Source organism: Bombina bombina, chromosome 4 (assembly GCF_027579735.1).
Source record: "Bombina bombina isolate aBomBom1 chromosome 4, aBomBom1.pri, whole genome shotgun sequence".
NCBI lineage: Eukaryota > Metazoa > Chordata > Amphibia > Anura > Bombinatoridae > Bombina > Bombina bombina.
The window spans coordinates 771,451,112-771,463,326 of record NC_069502.1 but is presented as its reverse complement, the minus strand read 5'-3'; the positions used below and the strand labels follow the sequence as shown (position 1 = coordinate 771,463,326).

Sequence of the window (12,215 nt, the reverse complement as noted above, 5' to 3'; positions counted from 1 at the left end):
TTCTTTACCTATTACTGGGAAGATCAATAAAACAATCTAAGAATATATTGCTTTCTTGATGTGCTAAATTCAAAATGTAATGGATCTGCTATGAAAATCTGGTGGGACTACTTTTTTTTCATAACCTCTCCATTATAGCAACTTTCCATAACCCTATGAAAATTAAGGATTGAAATGGAGCCAATGTTTTACTAGACTTTGTAAACAAATTATCCTTTTGAAGTTATTACTAAATTTAATCAGCTCCCTTTACATACCACTTGATCCTTACAGTATATGACAGTAAGCAGTTTACTTGGCCACCTGCATAGAGCAGAGAGGAGTTCAGGGCCCTCATGATTTATTCTGTTTTATCTTCAGCGTTCCTGAGCACTCTGCGCCTGAGGCCAAGTAAAACTGTGAGTGGCTTACTGCCATAGACAGAGTTAATTGCATGCAAAGAGGGAGCAGAAAGGAGGTTATCTGTATGTAATAACAATGACTAACATGCCCTGGGATATGGAAAATAGGTCTCTTTTTTTTTTTTTTTAATAGTACCATGCTTTTGATTTACACCATTATGCTATATTTCTAAAATCTTCAGTAGATTATGTGCAAAGTGAGGGCTAGAATGCAAATGTAGCACTAAATTATCGCAAATTTGTTCGTATGCGGGAATGCAATAATTAACAAACCATTACAAGTGGCTGGTTATTGCTACCGCAAACTCTGGTTAGTTTTATAAAAGTGCCCCAAATAAAAATAAAAAAATTAAACTAGGCAGTTTTGGGGCTTTAAAGTTGGTGGGACTGGTGTGTCAGAAAAAAAACGACACTGAAAAGTGCCTTTACATTGTGGTCTACGGGAACTGTGTGTTCCCAGTAAATATATATGTACAGGGAGTGCAGAATTATTAGGCAAGTTGTATTTTTGAGGATTAATTTTATTATTGAACAACAACCATGTTCTCAATGAACCCAAAAAACTCATTAATATCAAAGCTGAATAGTTTTGGAAGTAGTTTTTAGTTTGTTTTTAGTTATAGCTATTTTAGGGGGATATCTGTGTGTGCAGGTGACTATTACTGTGCATAATTATTAGGCAACTTAACAAAAAACAAATATATACCCATTTCAATTATTTATTTTTACCAGTGAAACCAATATAACATCTCAACATTCACAAATATACATTTCTGATATTCAAAAACAAAACAAAAACAAATCAGTGACCAATATAGCCACCTTTCTTTGCAAGGACACTCAAAAGCCTGCCATCCATGGATTCTGTCAGTGTTTTGATCTGTTCACCATCAACATTGCGTGCAGCAGCAACCACAGCCTCCCATACACTGTTCAGAGAGGTGTACTGTTTTCCCTCCTTGTAAATCTCACATTTGATGATGGACCACAGGTTCTCAATGGGGTTCAGATCAGGTGAACAAGGAGGCCATCTCATTAGATTTTCTTCTTTTATACCCTTTCTTGCCAGCCACGCTGTGGAGTACTTGGACGCGTGTGATGGAGCATTGTCCTGCATGAAAATCATGTTTTTCTTGAAGGATGCAGATTTCTTCCTGTACTGCTTGAAGAAGGTGTCTTCCAGAAACTGGCAGTAGGACTGGGAGTTGAGCTTGACTCCATCCTCAACCCGAAAAGGCCCCACAAGCTCATCTTTGATGATACCAGCCCAAACCAGTACTCCACCTCCACCTTGCTGGCGTCTGAGTCGGACTGGAGCTCTCTGCCCTTTACCAATCCAGCCACGGGCCCATCCATCTGGCCCATCAAGACTCTCTCTAATTTCATCAGTCCATAAAACCTTAGAAAAATCAGTCTTGAGATATTTCTTGGCCCAGTCTTGACGTTTCAGCTTGTGTGTCTTGTTCAGTGGTGTTCGTCTTTCAGCCTTTCTTACCTTGGCCATGTCTCTGAGTATTGCACACCTTGTGCTTTTGGGCACTCCAGTGATGTTGCAGCTCTGAAATATGGCCAAACTGGTGGCAAGTGGCATCTTGGCAGCTGCACGCTTGACTTTTCTCAGTTCATGGGCAGTTATTTTGCGCCTTGGTTTTTCCACACGCTTCTTGCGACCCTGTTGACTATTTTGAATGAAACGCTTGATTGTTCGATGATCACGCTTCAGAAGCTTTGCAATTTTAAGAGTGCTGCATCCCTCTGCAAGATATCTCACTATTTTTGACTTTTCTGAGCCTGTCAAGTCCTTCTTTTGACCCATTTTGCCAAAGGAAAGGAAGTTGCCTAATAATTATGCACACCTGATATAGGGTGTTGATGTCATTAGACCACACCCCTTCTCATTACAGAGATGCACATCACCTAATATGCTTAATTGGTAGTAGGCTTTCGAGCCTATACAGCTTGGAGTAAGACAACATGCATAAAGAGGATGATGTGGTCAAAATACTCATTTGCCTAATAATTCTGCACTCCCTGTATATGCTTATATGTATATTGTCATATACATATATATATTTACTAACTGCTGCACTACTTACCTCTTCACTGCGCAAGGTTCTGATACTGTTTGTGACAGCATTAGAACGAGGCTCTCATTGGAGCCTATTGTTGCGTGCTCTCGTGAACGCAATGCTTCCCAGCAATGTGAAAGCGAGCTCGCGTTCGTATTGCTGTAAACTTGTCATACCAGGGCACATTAGCGTTCGCTGGTATTACAAAGTAGAGTGCAAATATCACTTTAGCTACAGCAATATTTTGCGCTCCACTTGTAATCTGGCCCTAAGTGTTTAATTTGAGTTTTGATATATAAAAGTAAATTAAAATGTTTCAAAAATGTCGGAGCTCATGGCATTTAAAAGATTAAAGGGACACTGAACCCAATTTTTTTCTTTCATGGTTCAGATAGAGCATGCAATTTTAAGCAACTTTCTAATTTACTCCTATTATCAATTTTTCGTCGTTCTCTTGCTATCTTTATTTGAAAAAGAAGGAATCTAAGATAAGGAGCCAGCAATTTTTTTATTCAGGACCATAGACAGCACTTGTTTATTGGTGCTGTCCAATCAGCTAGGACAACCCAGTTTGTTCACCAAAAATGGTCCAGCATCTAAACTTACATTCTTGCTTTTCAAATAAACATACCAAGAGAATGAAGAAAATTTGATAATAGGAGTAAATTAGAAAGTTGCTAAAAATTGCATGCTCTATCTGAATCACAAAAGAAAAAAATGTGGGTTCAGTGTCCCTTTAATTTGTAGTTTTCTTGTGATTAAAATTTACAGAATTATTTATTACCTTCTTACACAGCAAATCTAAAACATGTATGGCTTACCTGTAACTTGTCCCTTTTTGAGATCAGTGCTTCTTTTCTTGTGAAAGAGGCATAATTAATTTCATTGCTGAATAGATCCAACTGGACATTTGAACAGTAATCAGTGGTTTGAGCACCAGAATTCCTTTGAATAAAGACAAATTGGGTTTGGTTAAAGTACATTTTGCAACTGTATTTTTAAAAAATCTTTTATATTAAAAAAAAAAGTAATTTGACATGTTAAAATATTCCTTTGCATGAAAAAGGGTTAAAGGGATATGAAACCCAATTTTTTTCTTTCATGATTCAGATAGAGCATGCAATTTAAAGCAAATTTCTAGTTTACTCCTATTATCAAGTTCTCTTTGTTCTCTTGGTAACTTTATTTGAAAAAGCAGGAATGTAAGCTTACGAGCCGACCCATCTTTGGTTCAGCACCTGGGTAGCACTTGCTGATTGGTGGCTACATTTAGCCAAGGGAACAAAGAAAATTTATAATAGGAATAAATGAGAAAGTTGCTTAAAGAGACACTGAACCCAAATTTTTTCTTTCGTGATTCAGATAGAGCATGAAATTTTAAGCAACTTTCTAATTTCCTCCTATTATCAAAGTTAGTTTATATGCCGGCCCATTTTTAGTGAACAACCGGGTTGTTCTTGCTAAAATTCATCCACCAATAAAAAAGTGCTGTCCGCCTGCTCTGATGAGGCGGACAGAGATCGCCACAATTCAACCCGATCGAGTATGATCGGGTTGATTGATACCTCCCTGCTAGCGGCCGATTGGCCTTGAGTCTGCAGGGGGCGGCGTTGCACCAGTAGCTCTTAAGAGCTGCTGGTGCAATGCTGAATACGGACAGCATATTGCTCTCCGCATTCAGCGATGTCTGTCGAAACTGATCTGCACTGTCGGATCAGGTCCGACAAACATTAGATAAATAGGCCTCTCTATCTGAATCACGAAAGAAAAAAATTTGTATTCAGTGTCCATTTAAAATTGCATGCTCTATCTGAATCCTGAAAGAAAAAATGTGGATTTCATATCCCTTTAAGTAAAATCTGCTTACATTTAATTTGAAACTGGCTTCACCCTTCATACAATCTAATTATCTAAAAATATTTAGGGCCCTCAATAAAAATGTTTGGTGCCAAGCAGGGGGACTGAAGACTTGACAAAAGGCTATGGGGTATATTTAACTTTAACCAGCAGCGGATGCTGCTATTTACCCCCGTAGTTTTCGGCTCGCTGGAAACAGAGGTTAAGAAGCTCCTTTTAGGTGGCGGGCTGCATCATCCCAATCAGATACGATCGGGATGATTGACACCCCCTGCTAGTGGCCGATTGGCCGCGAATGTGCAGGGGGCGGCATTGCACAAGTATTTCACTAGAAATGCTTGTGCAATGTTATACGCTGTCGGCATTTAGCGATATCGGGTGGACATGATTCACTACAGCGAATCATGTCCGTCTGACATATGATAAATTGGCCCCTATGTGTAATTATTCTTCATATTTTAGCATTTTTAAAATACTTGGTCTGGAGAGGAAGGTGGGCATGATATCCCCTCTGGATATTTATCATGTCTAGAAAGATTCAAGAGAGCTCACATGTCTTTAGCAATTAGTTGTAGCAGTATTTACATTCGGCTAGATTACGAGCTGTGCGTTAGGGTAAAAAAGCAGCGTTAAGAGGTCCTAACGCTGCTTTTTTACGCCCGATGGTATTACGAGTCTTTAAGGTATAGGGTGACAGCACACTTCTTTGGCCTTACCACAAAACGACTTACGTAAACTTTGTAAAGTCTTTTGTTTATGGGACTTCCATAGCGCTGATATTACGAGTCTGTCCTGGGAGGCCAAAAAGTGAGCGGTACACCATACCCTGTCAAGAATCCTAACGCATTTAAAAGTCAGTAGTTATGAGTTTTATGGTACAACGCTGTAACATAAAACTCATACCTAAAGTGTTAAAAAGTACACTAACACCCATAAACTACCTATTAACCCCTAAACCGAGACCCTCCCGCATCGCAAATACTAAAATAAAAATTTTAACCCCTAATCTGCCGCTCTGGACACCGCCGCCACCTACATTATATGTACGAACCGCTAATCTGCTTACCCCAAGATCACCGATACCTACATTATATTTATTAACCCCTAATCTGCCACCCCCAATGTCGCCGCCAACTACACTTATTAACCCCTAATCTGGTGCCCCCAATGTCGCCGCCACTATAATAAACATATTAACCACTAAACTGCCACACTCCCGTCTCGCAAGCAATAGTTAAATATTATTAACTCCTAATCTGCCAGCCCTAACATTGCCGCCACATACCTACATTTATTAACCCCTAATCTGCCGCCCCAACGTCGCTGCCACTATATTAAAGTTATTAACCCCTAAACCTAAGTCTAACCCTAAACCTAACACCCCCTAACTTAAATATATTTTAAATAAATCTAAATAAATATTCCAATCATTAACTAAATTATTCATATTTAAAACTAAATACTTACCTCTAAAATAAACTCTAATAAAGCTACAATATAACTAATAGTTACATTGTAGCTAGTTTAGGATTTATTTATATTTTACAGGCAAGTTTGTATTTATTTTAACTAGGTAGAATAGTTATTAAATAGTTATTAACTATTTAATAACTACCTAGTTAAAATAAAGACACATTTACCTGTAAAATAAAACCTAACCTAAGTTACACTAACACCTAACACTACACTATAATTAAATAAATTAACTAAATTAAATAAAAACAGAATTTATGCTTACCTGATAAATTACTTTCTCCAACGGTGTGTCCGGTCCACGGCGTCATCCTTACTTGTGGGATATTCTCCTCCCCAACAGGAAATGGCAAAGAGCCCAGCAAAGCTGGCCATATAGTCCCTCCTAGGCTCCGCCTACCCCAGTCATTTGACCGACGGACAGGAGGAAATATATATAGGAGAAACCATATGGTAACGTGGTGACTGTAGTTAGAGAAAATAATTCATCAGACCTGATTAAAAAACCAGGGCGGGCCGTGGACCGGACACACCGTTGGAGAAAGTAATTTATCAGGTAAGCATAAATTCTGTTTTCTCCAACATAGGTGTGTCCGGTCCACGGCGTCATCCTTACTTGTGGGAACCAATACCAAAGCTTTAGGACACGGATGAAGGGAGGGAGCAAATCAGGTCACCCAAACGGAAGGCACCACGGCTTGCAAAACCTTTCTCCCAAAAATAGCCTCCGAAGAAGCAAAAGTATATAATTTAAAAAATTTGGTCAACAGGAACCTCATTCTTGAAGGCCCATGTGGAAGCCACAGCCCTAGTGGAGTGAGCTGTGATACTTTCAGGAGGCTGCCGTCCGGCAGTCTCAAAAGCCAATCTGATGATGCTTTTAAACCAAAAGGAAAGAGAGGTAGAAGTTGCTTTTTTACCTCTCCTTTAACCAGAATAAACAACAAACAAAGAAGATGTTTGTCTAAAATCTTCAGTAGCCTCTAAATAGAATTTTAGAGCACAGACAACGTCCAAATTGTGTAACAAACGTTCCTTCTATGAAACTGGATTCGGACACAAAGAAGGTACAACTATCTCCTGGTTAAAATTTTTGTTGGAAACAACCTTCGGAAGAAAACCAGGCTCAGTACGTAAAACCACCTTATCTGCATGGACCAGATAGGGCAGAGAACACTGCAGAGCAGATAACTCAGAAACTCTTCTAGCGGAAGAAATTGCAACCTAAAACAAAACTTTCCAAGATAATAACTTAATATCTACGGAATGTAAGGGTTCAAACGGAACCCCTTGAAGAACTGAAAGAACTAGATTAAGACTCCAGGGAAGAGTCAAAGGTCTGTAAACAGGCTTGATTCTAACCAGAGCCTGAACAAACGCTTAAACGTCTGGCACAGCTGCCAGCCTTTTGTGAAGTAAAACAGATAAAGCAGAGATCTGTCCCTTCAGAGAACTCGCAGAAAATCCTTTCTCCAAACCTTCTTGTAGAAAGGAAAGAATCTTAGGAATTTTTATCTTGTTCCATGGGAATCCTTTAGATTCACACCAACAGATATATTTTTTCCATATATTATGGTAAATTTTTCTAGTTACAGGCTTTCTAGCCTGAATAAGAGTATCTATTACAGAATCTGAAAACCCACGCTTTGATAAAATCAAGCGTTCAAACTCCAAGCAGTCAGTTGGAGGAAAACCAGATTCGGATGTTCGAATGGACCCTGAATAAGAAGGTCCTGTCTCAAAGGTAGCTTCCATGGTGGAGCCGATGACACATTCACCAGGTCTGCATACCAAGTCCTGCGTGGCCACACAGGAACTATCAAGATCACCGAAGCCCTCTCCAGATTGATCCTGGCTACCAGCCTGGGAATGAGAGGAAACAGTGGGAATACATAAGCTAGGTTGAAGATCCAAGGTGCTACTATTGTATCCAATAGAGTCGCCTTGGGATCCCTGGATTTGGACCCGTAACAAGGGACCATGAAGTTCTGACGAGAGGCCATCAGAACCATGTCTGGAATGCCCCATAATTGAGTTATTTGGGCAAAGATTTCCAGATGGAGTTCCCACTCCCCCGGATGCTCCTCCATCGCCAGGGAACTCCTTGTTACCCCCTGATGGTTGATATATGTAACAGACGTCATGATGTCTGATTGAAACCTTATGAATTTGGCCTTTGCTAGTCGAGGCCAAGCCTTGAGAGCATTGAATATCGCTCTCAGTTCCATTATGTTTATCGGGAGAAGAGAGTCTTCCCGAAACCATAGACCCTGAGCTTTCAGGGGTTCCCAGACCGCGCCCCAGCCCACCAGACTGGCGTCGGTCGTGACAATGACCTACTCTGGTCAGCGGAAGCTCATTCCCTGTGACAGGTTGTCCAGGGTCCGCCACCAACGTAGTGAATCTCTGGTTATTTGATCTACTTGTATCGTCGGAGACAAGTCTGTATAATCCCCATTCCACTGTCTGAGCATGCACAGGTGTAATGGTCTTAGATGAATTCGTGCAAAAGGAACTATGTCCATTGCCGCAACCATCAAACCTATTACTTCCATGCACTGCGCTATGGAAGGAAGAAGAACAGAATGAAGTACCTGACAAGAGCTTAGAAGTTTTGATTTTCTGGCCTCTGTCAGAAAAACCTTCATTTCTAAGGAAACTATTATTGTTCCCAAGAAGGGAACTCTTGTTGACGGGGACAGAGAACTTTTTTCTATGTTCACTTTCCACCTGTGAGATCTGAGAAAGGCTAGGACAATGTCCGTATGAGCCCTTGCTTTTGACAGAGACGACACTTGAATCAGGATGTCGTCCAAGTAAGGTACTACTGCAATGCCCCTTGGTCTTAGCACTGCTAGAAGGGACCCTAGTACCCTTGTGAAAATCCTTGGAGCAGTGGCTAATCCAATGGAAGTGCCACAAACTGGTAATGCTTGTCCAGAAAGGCGAACCTTAGGAACCGAAAATGTTCCTTGTGGATAGGAATACGTAGGTACGCATCCTTTAAGTCCACCGTGGTCATGAATTGAGCTTCCTGGATGGTAGGAAGGATCGTTCGAATGGTTTCCATTTTGAACGATGAAACTCTTAGAAACTTGTTTAGAATCTTGAGATCTAAAATAGGTCTGAATGTTCCCTCTTTTTTGGGAATTATGAACAGGTTGAAGTAAAAACTCATTACTTGTTCTCCTAATGGAACAGGATGAATCACTCCCATGCTTAACAGGTCTTCTACACAGTGTAAGAATGTCTGTTCGAAGATAATTGAGACCCGTGGAACCTTCCCCTTGGGGGTAGTTCCCCGAATTCCAGGAGATAACCTTGAGAAACTATTTCTAGCGCCCAAGGATCCTGAACATCTCTTGCCCCAGCCTGAGCAAAGAGAGAAAGTCTGCCCCCCACCAGATCCTTCCCAGATCGGGGGCCAACACTTCATGCTGTTTTGGTAGCAGTGGCAGGTGACTTGGCCTGCTTACCCTTGTTCCAGCCTTGCATCGGCCTCCAGGCTGGCTTGGTTTGAGAAGTATTACCCTCTTGCTTAGAGGGTGTAGAATTTGAGGCTGGTCCGTTTCTGCGAAAGGGACGAAAATTTGGCTTCTTTTTAGCCTTAAAAGACCTATCCAGAGGAAGGGCGTGGCCCTTTCCCCCAGTGATGTCTGAAATAATCTCTTTCAAGTCAGGGCCAAGTGTTTTACCCTTGAAAGGGATGTTAAGCAAAAGCGCTCTGCGCGCCACGATAGCAAACCCTGAATTATTCGCCGCTAATCTAGCTAATTGCAAAGCGGCATCTAAAATAAAAAAGAGTTAGCCAATTTAAGAGCTTGAACTCTGTCCAAAACCTCCTCGTACGAAGATTCTTTATTGAGCGACTTTTCTAGTTCTTCGAACCAGAAACACGCAGCTGTAGTGACAGGAACAATGCATGAAATTGGTTGTAGAAGGTAACCTTGCTGAACAAACATCTTTTTAAGCAAACCCTCTAACCTTTAATCCATAGGATCTTGAAAGCACAACTATCTTCTATAGGAATAGAAGTGCGTTTGTTTAGAGTAGAAACCGCCCCCTCGACCTTGGGGACTGTATGCTATAAGTCCTTTCTGGGGTCGACTATAGGAACTAATTTCTTAAATATAGGGGGAGGACAAAAGGTATGCCGGGCCTTTCCCACTCCTTATTTACTATGTCCGCCACCCGCTTGGGTATAGGAAAAACATCGGGGGGCACCGGAACCTCTAGGAACTTGTCCATCTTACCTAATTTCTCTGGAATGACCAAATTGTCACAATCATCCAGAGTAGATAATACCTCCTTAAGTAGTGCGTGGAGATGTTGAAATTTAAATTTAAAAGTTACAATATCAGGTTCTGCTTGTTGAGAAATTTTCCCTGAATCTGAAATTTCTCCCTCAGACAAAACCTCCCTCCTGGCCCCTTCAGATAGGTGTGAGGGTATGTCAGAACAGATATCATCAGCGTCCTCTTGCTCTTCAGTGTTTAAAACAGAGCAATCACGCTTTCTCTGATAAGTAGGCATTTTGGAAAAAATGCATGCAATAGAATTATCCATTACAGCCATTAATTGTTGTATGGTAATAAGTATTGGCGCACTAGATGTACTAGGGGCCTCTTGTGTGGGCAAAACTGGTGTAGACACAGAAGGGGATGATGCAGTACCATGCTTACTCCCCTCATTAGAGGAATCATCTTGGGCAATATCATATCTATGGCATTATTATCCCTACTTTGTTTGGACATTATGACACAAATATATCACATATATTTAAATGGGGAGACACATTGGCTTACATATATATAGAACATCGTTATCTGATGGTTCAGACATGTTAAACAGGCTTAAACTTGTCAACAAAGCACAAAAAACGTTTTACAATAAAACCGTTACTGTCCCTTTAAATTTCAAACTGAACACACTTTATTACTGAATATGTGAAAAAGTATGAAGGAATTGTTCAAATTTCACCAAAATTTCACCACAGTAACTTAAAGCCTTAAAAGTATTGCACACCAAATTTGAAAGCTTTAACCCTTAAAATAACGGAACCGGAGCCGTTTTTACATTTAAACCCTATACAGTCCCAGGTATCTGCTTTGCTGAGACCCAACCAAGCCCAGAGGGGAATACGATACCAAATGATGCCTTCTATAAGCTTTTTCAGTGGTTCTTAGCTCCTCACACATGCATCTGCATGCCATGCTTTCCAAAAACAACTGCGCATTAGAGGCGCGAAAATGAGGCTCTGTCTATGACTAGAAAAGGCCCCCAGTGAAAAAGGTGTCCAATACAGTGCCTGCCGTTTTTATTAAAACAATCCCCAAGATTTAACAACTATTAAAGTAATAATCTGCCAAATATACTTAGTAAACTAATCGTTTTAGCCCAGAAAAATGTCTACCAGTTTTTTAAGCCCTAATGAAGCCCTTTATTCTTTTACTTAAACTTAAGAAAATGGCTTACCGGTTCCCATAGGGAAAATGACAGCTTCCAGCATTACCGAGTCTTGTTAGAAATGTGTCATACCTCAAGCAGCAAAAGTCTGCTCACTGTTTCCCCCAACTGAAGTTAATTCCTCTCAACAGTCCTGTGTGGAAACAGCCATCGATTTTAGTAACGGTTGCTAAAATCATTTTCCTCTTACAAACAGAAATCTTCATCTCTTTCCTGTTTCAGAGTAAATAGTACATACCAGCACTATTTTAAAATAACAAACTCTTGATTGAAGAATAAAAACTACATTTAAACACCAAAAAACTCTAAGCCATCTCCGTGGAGATGTTGCCTGTACAACGGCAAAGAGAATGACTGGGGTAGGCGGAGCCTAGGAGGGACTATATGGCCAGCTTTGCTGGGCTCTTTGCCATTTCCTGTTGGGGAGGAGAATATCCCACAAGTAAGGATGACGCCGTGGACCGGACACACCTATGTTGGAGAAATTACTTACATTAAATTAAATTAGCTAAAGTACCAAAAAAACACTAAATTACAGAAAATAATAAACAAATTACAGAAATGTACCTAATTACACCTAATCTAATAGCCCTATTAAAATAAAAAAGCCCCCCCAAAATAAAAAAAAACCCTAGCCTTAACTAAACTACCAATAGCCCTTAAAAGGGCCTTTTGCGGGGCATTGCCCCAAAGAAATCAGCTCTTTTACCTGTAAAAAAAATACAAACAACCCCCCCAACAGTAAAACCCACCACCCACACAACCAACCCCCCAAATAAAATACTAGCTAAAAAAACCTAAGCTCCCCATTGCCCTGAAAAGGGCATTTGGATGGGCATTGCCCTTAAAAGGGCAGTTAGCTCTTTTGCCGCCCAAACCCTAATCTAAAAAATAAAACCCACCCAATACACCCTTAAAAAAACCTAACACTAACCCCCTGAAGATTGAC

At 40.5% G+C, this 12,215-nt stretch overlaps 1 protein-coding gene across 1 annotated transcript in view; it reads right to left on the bottom strand.

Moving 5' to 3' along the window:
* Nucleotides 1-12,215, bottom strand: part of DISC1 (DISC1 scaffold protein) — an 831,610-nt gene that overhangs the window by 637,386 nt on the left and 182,009 nt on the right. Inside the window, exon 5 of the mRNA XM_053712267.1 lies at nucleotides 3,292-3,415. Coding sequence (XP_053568242.1) covers nucleotides 3,292-3,415 — 124 coding nt within the window. The remainder of the gene's footprint in view (nucleotides 1-3,291; nucleotides 3,416-12,215) is intronic.